Source organism: Vipera ursinii (genome assembly GCF_947247035.1).
Source record: "Vipera ursinii genome assembly, chromosome: 4".
NCBI lineage: Eukaryota > Metazoa > Chordata > Lepidosauria > Squamata > Viperidae > Vipera > Vipera ursinii.
The window spans coordinates 85,799,440-85,820,653 of NC_139514.1; the positions used below are offsets into that span (position 1 = coordinate 85,799,440).

Below are 21,214 nucleotides of genomic sequence, written 5' to 3' on the forward strand. Positions count from 1 at the left end.
TTTAGGTAGTTTTTGTATTATATTGTATTATATTGAGTAGTGCGATGGCTCAGCAATTAAGATGCTCAGCTAGTTGGCTGGAAAGAGTTTGCATGATGGGGTGAGCACCCGTTTTCGCCTAGCTCTTGCCCACCTAGCCATCTGAAAGCATGCAAATGTGAGTAGATATATAGGTATCACTTTGGTGGAGAAGAAACAGCGCTCCACAATGTCATGCTGGCCACATGACTGTGGAAACGTCTTCTGACAGCACTGGCTCATGACCTCCAAATGAAAATGAATGCTGCTCCCTATACCTGATAATGACTAGCCATGTTAAATCTGCAGGGATTCATTTCCTTTCTTGTATTACATTATTTAGAGAAAAAGCAGAGTGATAAATGAAGTTATGTTTCGACTGTAGCCAGAGTACCACATAATTTAGTTAATGTACAGGTTGGGGTACTGTTATAGAAGACAGTGGGAAGGAAGTGGAGAAAGAGGTTAGTGAGTGTGACAAGATCCTAATTCTAACCCTAACCAGGATTTGGACAGGAAATGCTTTAAATCAAAGAGACCCTGCCCTAACTGGTTTGCCTAGGAATTTACAGTTTTCAAAATGATATTTTTATTCCTGAAAAGTGCTAAAAATGCTTTTCTGAAATTCATGTGGTTCTTTCATCTTGGATTTGCCAACCACCTGAGGTTTGACTACTATAACTTGCAGTGTCCTATCTATACTTTGAAACATACCTGTTGAATCTTTTCATTTTGAGAAGCACGTTGCAATGCTTGAAATGTAAAGAGAGGATAGACTCTGGGTCACTCTTGTTTGTGCTCACGGGATATCTGGAACTCCATATGCATTTCTGAAAAGCTGCAGACAAATGTTGTTCAAAAGAGTGTGTGGTTAACATCAAAAGTACTTTCTTCCCTTGTACACTCTTTCAACGTTTTTCTGTCTACATTTGTACTTACCATAATATATATTTTTGCTTTATTTTCAAGGACAATGTCCTGGATTTGAATCCTCAGCAGCATTTTAAATCACTTGAATTAGACACAGCGGTTCTCAACACCAACCAGATATTTTCTATGTCTTCTCATGGTTTACACAAATCTTTGCTTTCATCCTTGCCTGCAACGGCAAGTAAGTTATGGTTTTTCTCAAAATACTAATTTGGAATTAAGAACTGAAATGTATTATTTGACCCAGTGTAGGAAAAATTATAAATATTATAATTTGTATAAAAGAAAATTGAAAGATTAAACTAATATAGGTTTACTATCATAAAGATAGCAAGAATAGAAGGAATAGAAGGGAGTATATAGTTGCAAAAGAAAATTAAAAGAATGCAAGAATTAAAATTCCAGATCTGAGGATTCACATGCCCATCAAACAGGGCTCAAAATACATGCAGAGATCAGGCTGCTACTTGATTTATTTTATTTTTATTTATTTTAATTCCATTTATATCCCGCCCTTCTCTGAAGACTTACAAGCTTAGCAGTAGCCTTCATTCTATGTATATGCCTGCTTATTAGGGCTTTCACACACACCCCCAAGCGGCATTATTACAAAGTCAGCTTAATTGCCCCCAACAATCTGGGTCCTCATTTTACCTACCTCGGAAGGATGGAAGGCTGAGTCAACCTTGAGCCTGGTAGGATGCGAACCTGCACTAATTGCAGGCAGCTGGTGTTACTTAAGGAGGCATTAGCCCACTGCTCCACCAAGGCTGATATAAATATTACTAAAATGTCACATAATATTCTCCAGTTATACATTCTCCCCCACTTCATGGACTACTGCATTGTCGTGGTGAAGGGGCTTGTGTAATTCAATGAAGCTATGAGCTATGCCATGCAGGGCCACCCAAGACGGACAGGTCATAGCAGAGAGTTCTGACAAAACATGATCCACTGGAGAAGGAAATGGCACCCCACTCCAGTATCTTTGCCATGAAAACCCCATGGACAGTACCAAAAGGAAAAAAGATATGACGCTGGAAGATGAGCCCCTCAGGTCAGAAGGTGTCCAATATGTTACTGGGGAAGAGCAGAGGGCTAGTACTAGTAGTGCCAAAAAGAATGAAATGACTGGGCCAAAGCCGAAAGGATGCTCAGCTGTGGATGTATCTGGTGGTGAAAGGAAAGTCCAATGCTGTAAAGATTTTTTCTCCATAGGAACCTGGAATGTAAGATCCATGAATCAAGGCAAGCTGGATGTAGTCAAACAAGAGATGACAGGACTGAACATCGACATCTCAGAAATCAGCGAACTAAAATGGACAGGAATGGTTGAATTTAATTCAGATGACCATCAGGTATACTACTGTGGGCAAGAATCCCTCAGAAGAAATGGAGTAGCCTTCATAGTCAATAAAAGAGTAGGAAAAGCAATACTGGGATACAACCCCCAAAATGACAGAATGATCTCAGTTTGAATCCAAGGCAAACCATTCAATATCACAGTAGTCCACGTCTATGCTCCAACCACCGGTGCTGAAGAGGATGAAATTGACCAGTTCTATGAAGCTTAATGTCCCTGATAACCACAATGAGGTGGTCACTGACCTCAAGCCAGACATCCTAGAATGTGAAGTGAAATGGGCCTTAGGAAAGCTGAGCAACAACAAAGCTAGTGGAGGTGTCAGTATTCCAGCTGACCTATTCAAAATCTTAAAAGACAATGCAGTAAAAGTGCTACATTCAATTTTCCAGCAAATTTGGAAAACTCAACAGTGGCCACAGGATTGGAAAAGATCAGTTTACATTCCAATTCCAAAGAAAGGCAGTGACAAAGAATATTCAAACTATTGCACCATTGCACTCATTTCTCATGCTAATAAAGTTATGCTTAAAATCCTGCAAGCTAGACTCCAGCAGTATGTGGACCGAGAACTACCAGAAGTACAGACAGGATTTTGAAGAGGCAGAGGAACTAGAGATCAAATTGCCAACGTACGCTGGATCATGGAGAAAGCTAGGGAGTTTCAGAAAAGCATCTAATTCTGCTTCATTGATTATGCTAAAGCATTTGATTGTGTGGATCACAACAAACTGTGGCAAGTTCTTAAAGAGATGGGCGTACCAGACCATCTTATTTGTCTCTTGAGAAACCTATATGCGGGTCAAGAAGCAACAGTGAGAACTGGACACGGAACCACTGATTGTTTCAAAATTGGGAAAGGAGTCCGGCAAGGCTATTTACTGTCACCCTGCCTGTTTAACTTATATGCACAGCACATCATGAGAAAGGCAGGGCTAGATGAATCAAAAGTTGGAATTAAGATTGCTGGGAGAAATATCAACAACCTAAGATATGCAGATGATACCACTCTAATGGCAGAAAGCGAAGAGGAACTAAAGAGCCTCTTGTTGTGAGTGAAGAAGAAGACTGCGAAAGTTGGGTTGAAACTAAACATTAAGAAAACCAAGATCATGGCATCTGGCCCTCTCAATTCCTGGCAAATAGATGGGGAAGAAATGGAGGTAGTGACAGATTTTATTTTCCTGGGCTCCAAGATTACCGCAGATGGGGACTGCAGCCAAGAAATTAAAAGACGCTTGCTCCTGGGGAGGAAAGCCATGGCAAATCTAGACAGCACACTAAAAAGCAGACACATCACCCTGCCAACAGAAGTGCATATAGTCAAGGCTATGGTCTTCCCAGTTGCAATGTATAGCTGTGAAAGTTGGACCATAAGAAAAGCTGAGCGCCAAAGAATTGAAGCCTTTTAACTATGGTGCTGGAGAAGACTCCTGCGAGTCCCTTGGATTGCAAGGCGATCAAACCAGTCAGTCCTAGAGGAGGTCAACCCTGACTGCTCTTTAGAAGGCCAGATCCTGAAGTTGAAACTCAAATACTTTGGCCACCTAATGAGAAGGAAGGACTCCCTGGAGAAGAGCCTAATGCTGGAAAAGGTTGAGGGCAAGAGAAGAAGGAGACGACAGAGAATGAGGTGGCTGGATGGAGTCACTGAAGCAGTAGGTGTGAGCTTAAATGCACTACAGAAGATGGTAGAGGACAGGAAGGTCTGGGGGAACGTTGTCCATGGGGTTGTGATGGGTCAGACACGACTTCACAACCAACAACAACAATACATTCCCAGTTATCAATTTCCTAGTTTGTCAAAAAAAAAATTAGAAATTGAGCTGAATATTCAATATTTTCTTTCATAGCAGTGAATAAGATTGTTGTTGGTGCTCTTCTCTTACGTTCATAGAGCACTGTGAACAATATAAGTTGGAAAATATCTGCAAAGATATTATTGCAGTTGGGTATCATGAGGATTTTATTATTATTTTATATATCGTTGACTATCACTGACCATCATAGTGTCACTTGGTCCTTGGTCCTGATTAGATTGCCTGTGTACCGCCTATATCCAGCTACACAGTTTCCATAAAGCCATCTACTAAGTTTACCTAATGAGTGCATGGTTGAAGTGAGGTTTGAACCAAGTGAACAGTGCAGATTGAAATGTTTAGATAAACAGTATCCCTTAGAATGTTGCTTGAATAAATGCTGACCTATTTTCATTATAAACCTATGATAGCATAGTAGTAGAAAAATGAATAGTCATACCAAGTGAAACATTTGCTCAAATATTTTAAGTTGAACATTATTACAAAAGTTTGCACTACAGTCTTTTAAAAATAATTTTATCTTACCCTGCACCCCCTCCAAAAAAAAGCTAAATGAAAAGACCCCAAACACGAGAGGATATTTTATTCCATTGTAATAATTTTATAAATTATTTTATAACATTTTATAAATAATGTTATCTTACTCCGAACCTCCTCCAAAACCTATGTCAAGGTTTCGACTGATAGAACCAAATAAATCAGAACTCCGAGGCACTAAATGAAAAGACTCCAAACACATGAGAATATATTTTATTCTATTATAACCTATTCTATTCTATTCTATTCTATTCTATTCTATTCTATTCTATTCTATTCTATTCTATTCTATTCTATTCTATTCTATTCTATTCTATTCTATGAAAAGATAATCAACACCCAAACCCTACCTGTGATATTATCGCAGGTAGTCCTTGTCTTACAACAGTTCACTTAGTGACCTTCGAAGTTACAATGGCACTGAAAAAATTGACTTGTTTTTCACACTTCTGACCATTACAACATCTCCATGGTCATGTGATCAAAATTCAGATGTTTGGCAACTGACTCGTATTTATTATGGTCACATTGTTATTTTAAAATGGCCATGTAAGTTGCCAGACCATTAAAGTAATAAGTATGCGGAACATGCACATTGGAGACAAAGATTTTAAAAGTGGCCCTATCTGTTAAATTCAGGCCTTGAGGTGAGATGGATGGCAACAAATCTAATAAATAATAAATTTATAAATGAATAAATAAATAAATAATGAATATTGGCCATGTAAGTCATCCAAAGCCACTTTCCACAGCTATAGAAATTGAATGAATGAAGTTATAGCAGTAGCAATAACACTTAGACTTATATACCGCTTCAGACATGACTCAATCAGATTGCTGAGCAATCTAGTTATTTGTTGTATAGCTGGCTATGTAGGGGATGTAGGTGTGTGTAAAAAGATTAAATATTGTTTAACAATGATTTTTACTATGAATATATCTTACAGCCACAATAACAAAGCCCATCCCAGAGTCTTCCTCATTGCAAAGATCACCTATCATACAGCAGAACTTACCAAAACAGAGGTCTAACTTACCTGCTACAGCTCAAGTAAGACTTAATAAATGTATATATTTCTGTTGACATTTTAAGATATATTTTTAGAGTTTACATATGAAGATAAATCTGCTCCAAACAAGGAGGATGCATAAAGTTTATGTGAATTTTTTATTTTTAATTGAATTTGCAAGATTATGTAACAACAGTTTTATTCACACTGACAAGAAGTAATTCTCTGAGCTTGCCCTGCCTTGTAAACCAGCTCATTTTACTACCCCTAGAAGTTTTCTCTTCCATTGGTTTCCCCGGTGCTAGAAGAATAGAAAGCATCTGGACATCAAGATCTCTGCTGCTACTGCTGGCATCATGTAATAGAACACAAAATGAACAATTAGAAAAATTTATAAATGCAGTAACAATGATAAAAGCATGTAGGCTCTTTTTAATGGTTAATGTATAATGAAGTCCAAATTGTATTACTTTTTATAAATAATTTTATTTTACGAGAGATGGAGAGGTAATTTAGTTGGCTGACCCAAGTTCTAAAAGGAACACAGGACCTAGTTCTATTTTCAAGGAAAAGGAACAAAGCTTACTTGTCCATATTTCAGTATTAAATATTGTTTTTCAAAGAAGAAAGGTTCCTCTAACTGAGAAAATCATTCAAAAGCTGAAATGTATCTTCAGTTAAGACATTTAATAATAAATAATAAAGGTGGGATAAAAATAAATATATTACATAACAAGATATAGATAATCCTCAATTTATGACCACAATCAAGACCAGAATTTCCATTGCTAAGCATGGCAGTTAAGTGAGTCGCACTCCATTTTTTTGCCACAGTTGTTAAGCAAATTGCTGCAGACGTTAAATCAAACATGTGGTCATTAAGTGAATCCAGCTTCCCCCATTGACTTTGCTTGTCAGAAGCTGGCTGGGAAAGTCACAAATGTCAATCACATGATCCTGGAACCCTGCAACTGTTGTAAATACATGCTAGTTGCCAAGTGCCTGAATTTTGATTACATTACTTGTACCAGAAGTTTTGTCTTCCGAGCTTTGGAGAAGTTTCCTCAAGATGGGCTTTAGCACAAGTCCGAAAGCTCGGAAGACCCAAATCCTGAAACTAAACAAATGGTTGTAAGTTGAGCATTACCCTGAGTCCTTCGGGAGATAGGGCGGGATATAAATCCCATCAATAAATAAATAAATAAATAAATAAATTACCTGAATTTCAAGGGAAAATATCTTAAGAAGCCAAGCTGTATTGAAAATGTCTGCATTTTATTATAAAAGAGAAAGATTAGTGAATTATGAGTAAAGCCTATTTATTAAACTATATTGCTTCCCTGATACAGGTAATCTTCATTTAGTGACTACAATTTCAACAACAGATTTGGTCTTAAACAAAAATGGTCATCAAATGAAATTGCAACTATGCTAACTAACTTTCCTTTGTTTTACAGACCTGCAGTGGCTGTAAATATAAGAATTTGTCACAAAGCTACTTTTTCACCACTGTAAATAAATGTGGATGTTCGCTGTGCAAAGCTACTTATCTGTACTGTGCATATGAGTTATCTAGGACAGTTACCCCCGAAGTATCAAACTGAAATCGCTATAAGTGTTACATGAAACACAGCTTGAGGGCTCTAATAGTCGTAGTCCTCGACTTATAACAGTTCATTTAGTGACCATTCAAAGTTACAACGGCACTGACAAAAGTGACTTATGACTGTTTTTCATATTTATGACTGTTGCAGCGTCCCCTTGGTCACATGATCAGAATTCAGACGCTTGGCAGTTGGTTCAGATTTTTGATGATTGCAATCATGTGATCACCTTTTGTGACTTTCTGACAAGGTCAATGGGGAAGCCAGATTCACTTAACAACCATGTCACTAACTTAACAATTGCAGTGATCCATTTAACAATTGTAAAATGGGGCAGAATTCACTTAACAAATGTATCACTTAGCAACAGAAATTTTGAGCTCAATTGTTGTACTTTTGAGGACTACTTGTACATGGGAAGCCCCTATATGTTAACATAAATATGTCTAGCAGTCAAAAATACAGAATATTAGTAGCATTGCAACATGTACCAAACATCAATTTATCAAATTACAAAAAAAAGCCACTCCAAAGCAGACCCAACTCTGCATGCCAGCAGTAGCAAGTTGAACGGTGCTGGCAGCAGAAATGTCTCAATGTAGACCAGTTTTCTTAACCTTGACAGTTCTAAAATAGGTGGAATTCAGGCTGGGTAATTCTGGGAGTTGAAGTTCATTCATCTTAAAGCTGCCAAGATTGAAACACTGATGTTCATCCAGAGCTAAAATGCTCTGCCCTGCTTGTCCTGTCCATGTATGGGACCATTCTCTACCCCAGCTGTAATAAGACAAAACTATGAGGACAAGTGGGGCTCCAACAACATGCTGATGCAGGATTTGGAGCCCAAGGGAGAACACTCTGGCCACCTGAGCTTGATAACCCCAGGCGCACTCTATTCTTCCATGCTGGCCCATTCCTTCCCAAGAGGTACTATAAGTCCCCCCCAAAATGACCAGAGGGGGATGCATGTTTGAGATCCACAGCTTTTATGATATTGACCAAACTTAGTAAAAAGAGACTCAAAAATCTTTATTTCTTGTTTAAGCTCTCTTCCCAATTTACTATGTTCCAAACCATCAAGAACCAACTTGAGCAGCGGACCCTTATACTGCAAGCTAACATTCAGTGGCAGCAAGAAGAGTTGCAGAAAATCCAAGAACAGCTCTGCATGGTACAAGATTCCAATATACAGGTTAGCAGAACACACCAATATATATATATATTATTTAAACAAATTCTTTTATCCAGCAAGTTGCAATTACTGAATTGAAAATATACAATATACAGTACTTATCATGAGATTAGTTGATGGATGGACATATACACAAACACACAGACATACATGCACATATTAACACTGTTTATATATAGTATTTATAATTTCAGGGAAGAAACATTTATTGATAAATTTCTAATAAAGCAAATATATTTCATCCTATCTTGAATATGCCATTCCTATAATATTTAAGGGACGTGGTGGCTCAGTGGGTTAGGACGCTGAGCTTGTTGATCGGAAGGTCGGCAGTTTGGCGGGTCGAATCCCGAGTGCCGCGTAACAGAGTGAGCAACTGTTACTCGTCCCAGCTTCTGCCAACCTAGCAGTTCGAAAGCACGTAAAAATGCAAGTAGAAAAATAGGGACCACTACGGTGGGAAGGTAACAGCGTTCCGTGCGCCTTTGGCGTCCAGTCATGCCGGCCACATGACCACGGAGACGTCCTCGGACAAGCGCTGGCTCTTCGGCTTTGAAACGGAGATGAGCACCGGCCCCTAGAGTCGGAAACGACTAGCATGCATGTGCGGGGGAAACTTTACCTTTTTACCTTATAATATTTTAGGCTTTTCTCAATATGAAGGGGAAATCAAAATATGTCACTAAACTCCTCAAAATAACAAAAGTATTCGGCAGAGCCACTACACGTTATTACTTTAAACTGTTCTAGGATAAGAAATCTGTGAGAACCTTGGAAGAGATTCAAGATGGTTGTCATTCTTCTGGCAATTTAACCTCGCCCTTGAGCAATACTTCTGTGCTCTCACCATCTTTGGCTATAGCACCATCTTCTGCTATTTCACAGGATAGCAGCCTCCAGCAAAGCCTTACAGACTTGGGCCATGATCAACAACTAAGGTAAAAGAATTGCAATAAGCTTGTGGTTTTCTTTTTTTAAGACAAATATTCATCTTTATTTGCAGTAGTATATTAAAATTTTTTATCAGAGGTTTAAATTATCACTGTAACAGACATATAGACATACATGCATAATCTATCCTGCTATTCTGTTTCATGTAAGCAATGTTATGCAGAGCATAGAAAAGGTATAAATTTTAAAAGAGTTATGCTACAAATAAACATCATAAATATGTAGAATATAAATATGTATTCTTTCATCAGGAAGATGTTTTTTAAATACAAACAATAAAAACTAAATAGAACTAATATTTAGAATGAAAAAAGGAAAGAAGAAAAGAACAAAGACAAAAATGCAAAAGATGTGAATTTTTAAAATCTTCTGAATTATTATATGTAATTGAGTCCAAACTTTTCTGGCTTTTTACATGTCTACCAAGCATGTAAAATGTTCCTTCATTTTTTATTACACTTCCAGCATAAGTTTAAGAAAACTTTATACATTCTACATAGTTTTTCTGGTGACATGTACCAAAGTTATATCAGGAAATTTAATATATTGAAAAATATACAAACAGAATAAATTCAGAAATACATTTTTTTAATTTTTGATCTATAAGTTGACATTAGCAATCCATCTATTTTTATAGGGAAAATACCTTATTTTAAACTCATTTTAGAGTGCCCACTATACAGATACACATAGAGATGCAATTTCTTTAAAAAAAAACTATGTATGAAATAGAAACAAAATTTGTCTAAAATATATCATGAATTGTATTTTAGTTGCTTCACAATATGCAAAACAAGTAGCTTCACAATGCACAATAGCAAATGTGCATACAGACATATACATGTCATGATCCTGACAGATGAAACCCTTCAAAGAACTTTGAGCATTGTTTACCTTAAAGAATCTTTGTTCGAGTAGTATGGCATCCGCACGTACATGGTCGAAGCCGAAATCTGAATTCCCCTCCCCTAAACACATAGTATCAAAGCACAATTCCCTCCCCTAATTAACTCTCATAAATCGCATTCTCCAATTAGTTTGAAATGCAGACCTTCTTTCCAGTTCTCCAACCCACCATTTCTTATCATCTCTTATTTCAAGCAACCTTGAAAAACACTCTACTACGATGTTGCTATGTTTAACTAATTCCCATACACATTCTTCCTCCCCCCCCCCAAGTATCATCTAATTCTAACTCTAAAAGTAATACACAAGTTAAGGGGAAATTGGCTGCATTTTCATATATTGTCAAAGCAAGAACATCTGATGTTAGCAGTGTTGACATCACACACCCATACACAGAGACAGAGTATTATCATCAGCTTTCTAAGCAACTTTATGACCCTTGCAAAAGTCACAGCTTTAATGATCTAAGAGAGCTGTTTCATGTCATTTGCATGACTGTACAGTCTTCACTTAACAACAGTTGTTTAGTGACTGTTTCAAGTTATGATAGACTTACCTAGATGACCCAGTTTTGAAGTTCTGACAGTTGCATCTCCCCTGCAATCGTGTGATCCCATTTTGGCCACTTGGCAGCTGGCTTGCATTTATGACTGTTTGCAATATCCCACAGTTGCATGACCATGATTTCTGGCATTTTTTGCTGGTATCCGGCATTTACTTTCAATTTCTGGCAAAAAAACACACATTGTGGAAAATGGATTTGCCTAATGACTGCTGCAAAAAAAGTCATAAACTGGGGTGTGACTTACTTAATCACCACAATTCTGGGTTCCATCATGATTGTTAAGTCGAGGACTCTCTGTAATAGAATGATTCACAGTGCCCTGTTACACAGAACTGCATAAAGTTCAGATATTTTCTGACCTTCTAACCTGCAAATCCTTCCTTCCTTCCTTCCTTCCTTCCTTCCTTCCTTCCTTCCTTCCTTCCTTCCTTCCTTCCTTCCTTCCTTCCTTCCTTCCTTCCTTCCTTCCTCCTTTCAATTTATTTGTTTTGGCATTAAATATGTTCTTTCATTTCTGGTTATCTAGACTGCTACTTAGTCAACCTGTTCAGCCAATGGTGCCTGGATCCTGTCATGCAAGGATAACAGATGTTGATGTGGCTGGACACAGCGAAAAGTATGTCTCATGCAACTGTTGGCGTGGAAGTTTCAAAATTTATTAAACAAACAGCATTCTTTTATGCAGTCCATGCTATATATTAAACATACAAGGGGTCCTTGTTATCCATGGTTCTGTGTGTAGGTGTCCTCTGTTGCTAAAAAGATACCTTACCTCAGATTCCAAAAGAATGATTTTAATGGTTCTGCAATTTTGGAGTTAGATTTTTGTTTTTATACGCTTGTGCAAAATGGTTACAGGTTTTTCCTTATGCTCAAAATATATTTTTCTTGTCTTGATAACAGTGGTTTTGTTAACAGTGCTTGCTCACTGGACTATAACCCTTCAAAATAATAAAAGAGCTATTTGTATAGTTTACATCTCCCCCTCCCCCATCCGCGGATTAAACTTTCAAATCCCAACTTTCCAGGTACACTATTTTGTTCCTATTCATGTACTAATCTTTTTTTTTGTGTGTAAGTTGGCTCCGTGATTGTTTTTTTTATTGAAAAGTTTTAAAATACATTTTAAAAACATAAACTCCCTCCCTCCCCCTCCCCCCCTCCCGACTTCCCAGAGCTGAATACAGGGTATTAACATTTACAAACTTAAGCTAAAATATGCTAACTAACTAAAAAAAACACTTTAAATTCTATCGCACTTTAACTCCCCTTAAATATAACTAAATAACTAAATAATAATAGCTAAATAATAATACATCTTATAATACTAATACTTATTCATATGCTAAATGAAACTTTTTAGTCCCATATTTATTCTGAATATAATTGATCCATCTTCTCCATTCCAAAATATATCTCTGTTGCGATTGTTCTTTCAAATATGCTGAGATTTTTGCCATTTCTGCCAAGTTTGAAACTTTTAAAGTCCACTCTTCTATCGTAGGCAGGTCCTCCTTCTTCCAATATTGAGATAACAAAAGTCTTGCTGCCATTATTAAATTCAACATCAATTTGGTTTCTATAACAGTACAATCTGTAATAATACCCAACAGAAATAACTGTGGAGAAAACCTTATCTTTTTCTTAAATATTTTCTGCATATTCCACCAAATTTTAATCCAAAAAGCTTTAACTTTTTTGCAAGTCCACCATATATGATAATACGTTGCATCATCACAACCTCACCTCCAACATTTAGGCTGATAATTTGGATACATACATGCTAATTTTTTAGGATCTAAATGCCATCCATAAAATGTTTTATAAAAATTCTCTCTTAAATTTTGTGCCTGTGTGAATTTTACATTTCTGACCCAATTTTTCCCCCAAATATCCATCGTTATTGGCTCCTGAAAATTCTGGGCCCATTTTATCATACAATCTTTAACAAGTTCCGTTTCTGAATCTATTTCTATCAATGCATTATATATCCTTCTTATATGCGCTTGACTTTGATCTCTGATTTGTTTTACCAAATTTTCATCAGTTGTCAAAATGCCAATTTTCTGGTCTTCTTTCCATCTAGCTTGTAACTGCCCATACTGAAACCAGGTCTGAACTATTTTTTCTTCTTTTAAAATATTAAACGACTTTAATTGCCATACATTCCTTTCCATTCTAAGAATTTCTTTATATGTAGTCACATCATGTTTAAATCCCACACTTATATTTTCTATTGCGTGTTTAGGTATTGCCTAAATTGGTATTTTATAATTTAACTTGTATCGGTATCTTTTCCAAACTCGCAACAGAGCATAACTTAATATATGAGTTTTAAAGATATTATCCACCTTCTTATCATACAACAAATATGCATGCCAACCATATAATAAATCACATCCCTCAATGTTCAATAATCTTCCTTGTGTTAAATTAAACCAATCACTAATTGATGATAAAACCGCAGCCTCATAATATAATTTAAAATTGGGCATTTTAAGACCACCTCTTTCACGTATATCTTGCATTATCTTAAGTTTTACTCTCGGTCTTTTCCCTGCCCAAACAAATTTATTAATACCTTTCTGCCATTCTTCCAAATTTGAGTCTTTTTTAAGTATAGGTATCATTTGAAACAAGAATAAAAATTTTGGTAAGACATTCATTTTCACTGCTGCAATTCTTCCCAATAAAGACAATTGTAATTTTCTCCAACTATCTAACTCTTTTTGTACTTTTAACCATAACAATTCATAATTATTTTTATATAATTTCACATTTGAAACTGAAATATATACCCCTAAATATTTAATCTTTTTAACAATTTCAAATCCTGTTAATTTTTCTAGGACTTCCTTTTGTTCTATAGTCATATTTTTAGACAGTATTTTAGTTTTTTGCCTATTTATCTTAAATCCAGAAACTTTTCCATATTGCAAAATTATCTCCATCAAATCTACAACTGACAAAGTCGGTTGACTTAATGTAATAACCAAGTCATCCGCAAACGCCCTTAATCTATAATCTTGATCTTTTATTTTAATTCCCTTTTATCTTATTTGAATCACGTATCTTGATCAATAATATTTCCAATGTTAAAACAAACAACAAAGGTGACAACGGACATCCCTGTCTTGTATCCTTTTCAATTTTACAAGCTTCTGTTAAACTACCATTAATTATTATTTGAGTTGTTTGTTTCTGATATATTGCCCTAATAGGTTGTAAAAACCTATCCCCAAACTCCATCTTCTCCAATACTTTAAATAAACATTCCCAATTCAATTGATCAAAGGCCTTTTCAGCATCCAAAAAAATCAGCGCTGCGGGGACTTGATTATTTTTTTCCAAAAATTCTAATAAATTTACAATATGTCTCACATTATTTTTCATCTGTCTACCACTTATAAATCCTGTTTGATCACTATGAATCTTTTGCTGCATAACCTTCATTAATCTATTTGCTAAAATTTTAGCAAATATCTTATAATCAGTATTTAAAAGCGATATTGGTCTGTAATTTTTAGTTTGAGTAAGATCTTGATCTTCCTTTGGAATTAACGTTATAAAAGCTGTTTTCCACAAAGGAGGCACTTCTCCTCCAGACTGAATTGTTCTAAATAATTCTTTTAGAGGTTCCACCATTTCTATTTGTAAGTTTTTATAATAAATGGCTGTCAAACCATCTGTTCCAGGTGCCTTACCCACTTTTAATTGTTTAATTGCAAAAATAATTTCTTCAACAGTTATCAATTCCTTCCTTCCTTCCCTTTGCTCTTGTGTAAGTACAGGGATATTCACACCTTGTAAATATCTATCTATATCTAAACCTTGAGTTACATCCCTAACATATAATTTGGAATAAAATTCAACAAAAGCCTTTTTAATAAAATTTTGCTGAAACACCTCTTTGCCCTTATAGTCTATCTTATCTATATTACGTGACTTTTGTTTTTTTCATTAACAGATAAGCTAACCACCTACCTGGCTTATTAGCATTACAAAAAGTATTATGTTTAGCATACCATAAATTAGTTGCCACTTGGTCTGCCATCAACATATTAAACTGCCCTCTTAACAGATTAATTGCTTCTTTCACCCTCTTATTAGATGGGTTTAAAATAAAAGCCTTCTCTTTCATCTTTATTTCCTCCTCTAACTCTTTATGCTTATATTCCAATCTACGTCTATATTTATTATTCAAATATATTAACACTCCTCTCATATAAGCTTTACTTGCATCCCAAACCATTTCAATAGAAGTACCTTTATGCATATTTGTTATAAAAAATTCATATATTTTTTACATTCTTCCACATTTTCTTCATATCTAAACAAATTTTCATTTAACCTCCAAGATTTCCTATCTCCCTTTCCCTTGTCCAATTCCATCCATACTGGGCTATGGTCTGATAAAGTTCTTGGACATATCTTAATCTTCTTAACCCTAGAAAAAAATCATTAGTAGTCAATATAAAATCAATCCTGGGAAAAGATTGATGTCTATCAGAAAAAAGGTAAAATCCTTTTCATCCATGTTTCGTTCTCTCCAGACATCTCTCAATTCCAAATCATCTTTCATATCAAAAAAAGATTTAGGCAATCTGGCATGATTTGGTGTGCTTTTAAAAGGTCCTTTTTTATCTTTCTGTGTATCTAGCACTCCATTCCAGTCTCCCATCAAAATACACGATTTATAATCCCATTGAATTATTTTATTGCAAAAATTTATAAAATTCTCCTTGCTGTTGATTAGGTGCATATAGTCCAATTAAAAGTATTTTCTGCCCTTCTATTAAAAGTTCAATTATAATATATCTTCCTTGTTTATCTGCTTCAATTAGATTAGCTGATAAATCCTTCTTCACATAGATAACTACTCCATTCTTCTTTTCTGAAGCAGATGCAATAAACTGAGTACCCAATCTAGAATTTATCAATTTTTGATCAGATACACAAATATACATCTCTTGCAAACATGTAACATCATTTTTAAATTGTTTCAAATACTGAAATATTTTATTTCTCTTTTGCGGTGAATTTAAACCATTAACATTCCAAGTTAGAAACTTTGTCGCCATCTTTTGCGACATGAAGCTTTCGGAGCGCGTCTTGCAGATCCTCACGCACCTGCCTCTTTGGTCGCGCACCTCCCACTGCTTCACTATAAGTAAGTTCTTGAGTTGTAGTTATAGATTTCTGTTGTTCTTGTTGCTTTGGTCTAGCTGCAGTGTCACTCTTTGAGTCTTAGATTCTTCTAACAATCCCTGGGGCTGCGCAGTTTCCAAAGTTTGCTGAGCTTCTTTTGCAATCAATGAAATAATTTCTGCATCTCCCTGTATATTTTCCATTTGTGCCCGTCTCACTCCTTCTTCCTTCCTTCTTTTAAATTCCGGGGATGGCAGAGAACCTGCTTTCAGTACATTGCAATAAAAATCTCGTGCCTTCAAAACTGTATTAAGACGATATCTTGTACCTACGTAGTTCACCACCAATCCAGTTGGTATCTCCCATCAAAACTGGAGCTGCCTTTTCTTTAATTCATCTGCCAAAAAAGCAAACTCTTTCCTTTTCCTTAAAATTCTTGGAGGAATTTCTTTCAAAATCAAAACCTCTTGACCAGCCACTTTAAATCTGTTATTGTAAAAAGCTTGAACAATCACATTTCTAATTGATCTCTTTGTAAAATAAACTACCACATCTCTTGGTAATTTTCTTTGCCTGGCAATACAGGAGTTGAAACGAAATATTTTATCTATATCCACCGTGATATCTTCAGCTTGACACCCCAAAATAGGTTCCAAAGCTTCTGCTAAAATCTTCAAATTTTCCTTTGAATCCTCTTTCAAACCTCTTATCCTCAGGGCAAACTCCATGTCTCTGTATTGTATCATAACCACATCGCCATCAATCTTATCCATTTTATTCTCTGTTTCAGACATTTTAGCCTCCAATCTCAAATTATTTTGATTTACTTCTTCCACACGTTCATCCAAACGTTCAATACAAGCTGCCAGCCCCTGAAATGCCAATAAAATGTCCTCTCATATTTCCTTATTTTTCTCATCAATAAGCTCTGCCATTTGCTTAGACATTTGCTCAGATTGACTTTTTAAAGCATCTTGTAAAGCATCTTGTAGATCTTTTAATGTCAATGCAGGTGTAGGTGCTGCGGGGGTGGCATCAAAGTCTGTAGTATAGATTGTTGCTGAGTTGGTGATGCGCCCGCACTTCTCGAAGTAGAAACTCTGGGTGGTTTAGAAGCCATTTTAACACCCAATTAACTTTCGTTTCTCACTTTCACTTTTCCACCCAATTTGCAACTTTATTACTTCCCAGTCAAATATCCAAATCTTCAAGTCACTTTTAAACCAATTTCAAATATTTTGCACAAAGTCACTTTATAATCCAATTTCTTCTTTCCACTCAGTCTTTTATTTTGTTTTATTGCCCTTGTCCTTTTGATCTTCACCATTCTCTCTAGCAATTCACTCCTGCGCAATCTTCCTTCCTTTCTTTTAAAATACACCGGAGTTAAAGATCATATACTTGCTATTTCAATATTCTCCTGCACAGCTCTGCCTGCATCCAAGTAATCCAAAGTACGATATTGATTGCAGGGATGGTTGCAGCATCCTGCTCTGTTCCAAAGCCTTAGAACAGAGGAGTCCCCGAGTCAGGAGCTGATTCAGGCTCCGAGGGAGCTCTCACCCTTCAACCCCCAGAATAATAATTCTGGGGGTCTAGGGGAGCTCTACCCCTACCTGAATGCTCACCCTCCCCTCTTCTCCCAAGGGGGGGTTCCCGAACCGCAAAACAGCTGATTGTTGCTGTTTTCGTGATTCAATGGAAAACAATGGGGCTGACGGTCGGAACGACTGCCATCAACGGAGCCTTGCCACCCGGAAGTCTCGCTCTGTGATTGTTGATACTTAAGATAGGCCTTAATTTGTGATGGATATAGAAATATATGTGCTGTCATAATAGAACTGTACTACTAGTAATTTTTTTCATGTCTTTGACTCATTATTGACTTGTGGCAAGTGCCTGGACAAATCCCTGCAGTTTTCTTGTCCACATTTCCAGAAGTGTTTTGTCATTACCCTCTTCTTCCTAGTATCGAGAAAGAGTGACTGGCCCATAGGAGGACCAAAACTCATAGGGAGGACGAAAACTCATAGTGTCCTGGTTTCTACAGTTATGGTCCACCTCATGGTCTTTGTCACATGATGAATGGATCTGGGAAGGCAGGGCTGAGATGGTTGTCATGAATTCACATTTTAGCAAAATTTTAAAAAGTTGAGGTCCACATTTGGGCAGAACAACGTATCCAGGCAAGATGTAAATTCTAATAGAACAAAATCAAGACCATCAAAAATTAGATTCATAATGATGAAGCATATGGCGCAGGAGAGCTTCAGGTAAGTGCAAATAGAGTCATTCAGTAAGTGCAAATATTGCTTAGCAACAAGTTTTATCAAATTTAGTCACCATCAAAGCTGCAGTTCCACTTAGGAACTGAAGCCTTTATATAGTAGTCCTGATTTGTAAAGCAATTGTGTCTGTAACAATATCTGAACAGCATATAGCTTTTTCACAACAGGAGGCTTATGTAGAAAACATGGGCTTCACAGGATGGATTATCCAGGATATAGTAATAATTATGGTAAGCTTTTGGACCAAATAGCTTTCTCCTACTGATAATTCCTCAACAACTCTTCTTTATTATTGTGAAGATGTTTTTCCTTAATTTTCATTGTAATGCCAAAAACCTAAATTTCTAATTTAAATACTATTCCATATTTTCCAATTCCTCTAACTCAGAATGGCAGAATAAGTTGTCATCTTATCAGCACCAAAAGAAAAGTACTGTTAATGTTAAATCAGTTTCTGACTTCACAACATTGCTGTCCTCCCTGCTTAGTTTCTCTCATGCTGGAAGGCTTACCAAAAGGATTTTAGTTACGCAGACTCTTCATGAAGGGTAGAAATGAATAGGGTTGGTTACTTAATGCTTCATATTTTTATCTGTTGTTCCTAACAGATAATCAATTACATTTAAATTTTGCTGTATAGAGTTTTTACTGAAAATTGTAAGACTTTCTTTTCACAGATATTTTCAAAAAATACAATCTTGCCAAGGTTTGGAAGCACAAACTTCCAGCAACAGTTCACCAGTGGTGCTTATGAGACAAGCAGGATTGCATCCAGGATTTTCCGGAGCACTTCCATCTCAGTCCTCATCTTTGCAATCTATGCATCAACATCTTCCACAGCAATGCTACCTTCAGGTGAGCTGGAACAAATGTACTTTAATGTAAATCTCACTTGAATGTCCTTTTAGCTGGAGGGGCAGCTAAAAGAAAAAGTAATAATGTTTCTTTATTCTTCACTGGAGTTGGTGACCTTTTGAGAGCTGTATGCAATGAAATTTCATTTTAATGTATGCTGATTAGTGTACATACAAAGTGACAATAAAGCTATTATTCTATTCTATTCTATTCTATTCTATTCTATTCTATTCTATTCTATTCTATTCTATTCTATTCTATTCTATTCTATTCTATTCTATTCTATTCTATTCTATTCTATTCTATTCTATTCTGTATACAGCAATGAAGGGAATTTCTTTCTGAGTTGAAAAAATTGAACTTGGCCATGAGTTTACTGACATCAACGTCTGCAAGTACACAAATATTTTCTGAGCATGTTGCTACTGTACAGGAAGTCCTTGACTTACAACAGTTTATTTAATGACTGTTCAAAGTAACAACAGCATTGAAAAAAGTGTTTTATGACTGTTTTTCACACTTATGACCATTGCAGCATTCCCATTGTCACATGATCAAAATTCAGACTCTTGGCAACTGACTCCTACTTATGATGGTTGCAGTGTGCCAGGGTCGTATGATCCCCTTTTGTGACCTTCTGACCAGCAAAGTCAATTGGGAAGCCAGATTTACTTCATTTCATTTATTGGATTTTTATACCGCCCTTCTCCCGAAGGACTCAGGGCGGTGAACAGGGCATATAAATAGCGATACAAAAGTTAAAAAAAGATTAAATAAATTGCCCAATTAAAACAGTCAAATATAAAAACCCATAAAAACCCTCCCCCATCAGGCCAGGCCAGCCTGTACGAATAAATGGGTCTTTAACCCGCGTCGGAAGGAGCGGAGATCCGGTGCCATCCGGAGCTCCACCGGCAGTTGGTTCCATAAAGCCGGGGCACCCACAGAGAAGGCCCTCCCCCTGGGGGCCGCCAGCCGACATTCTCTGACCAGAGGCACCCTGAGGAGGCCCTCTCTGTGGGAACGCACAGGGCGGAGGGGAGTCGACGCCGGCAGCAGGTGGTCCCCGAGGTATTCCGGACCCATGCCATGTAAGGACTTAAAAACCATCACCAAAACCTTGAACCTCACCCAGAAGACAACTGGTAACCAATGCAGCTCGCGGAGCAAAGGTGTAACATGGGAGTACCGGGAAACTCCCAAGACAACTCTCGCGGCCGCATTCTGTACCAGTTGGAGCCTCCGAGTGGTCTTCAAGGGAAGCCCCATGTAGAGAGCATTGCAGTAGTCCAGACGAGAGGTCACGAGCGCATGAGTGACCGTGCACAGGGTATCCCGGTCCAGATAGGGCCGCAACTGACGCACCAGGCGAACCTGGGCGAATTGTGTTACTAACTTAACAACTACAGTGATTCCCTTAACATCTTTGGCAAGAAAGGTTGTAAAATGGGGCAAAATTCACTTAATAAGTGTTTCGCTTAGAAGCAGAAATTTTGGGCTCAGTTGTGATGTAAGTCAAGGACTATGTGTATATGTAGCAAAAGCATCCTATCTTTTTAAAATAATTCCTATAGCAGACTTATTGCATATATCATTTCTTGAATTACATTATATATCTATTTTATACCATATTGAACCCCAAGTTTTATTTAATTCATTGTCATTTGATTTGATATTATGCCTGGCTGCACGTAGGACCTTTCTTGACCTACTGTATATCTTTTTTTAAGTAAAGTACAAATGGAGTTGTTTTACTGCATCAACACAATCTAATTTAAATTAGTCTTTAATATTAAACTTTAAACTATGTCCATCAGTAATGTAATCCAATTGCTATATTGTGATATTTGCATTCACTCTGTTCAATATATTACTACAGATGCTGATTTCTCTATTCAACATATTACTTCAGATGCTGTTTCTATTGTAATCAAAAGGTTTCTTATCTTCAGATAAAATTAAGACATGTAGAAAAATTCATCACAATGCCTGTACTATGATATTCATAATGATTGCCAGCCAAAATC

At 36.7% G+C, this 21,214-nt stretch overlaps 1 protein-coding gene across 1 annotated transcript in view; it reads left to right on the plus strand.

The window, feature by feature from the left end:
- The window catches only part of NPAS2 (neuronal PAS domain protein 2), a gene marked incomplete at its 3' end in the record, with an annotated part of 52,789 nt that overhangs the window by 21,070 nt on the left and 10,505 nt on the right, over positions 1-21,214 (plus strand). The window contains exons 12-17 of the mRNA XM_083362995.1: positions 988-1,129; positions 5,616-5,719; positions 8,328-8,474; positions 9,225-9,412; positions 11,423-11,512; positions 19,010-19,187. Of these exons, the coding sequence (XP_083219121.1) occupies positions 988-1,129; positions 5,616-5,719; positions 8,328-8,474; positions 9,225-9,412; positions 11,423-11,512; positions 19,010-19,187 (849 nt within the window). The remainder of the gene's footprint in view (positions 1-987; positions 1,130-5,615; positions 5,720-8,327; positions 8,475-9,224; positions 9,413-11,422; positions 11,513-19,009; positions 19,188-21,214) is intronic.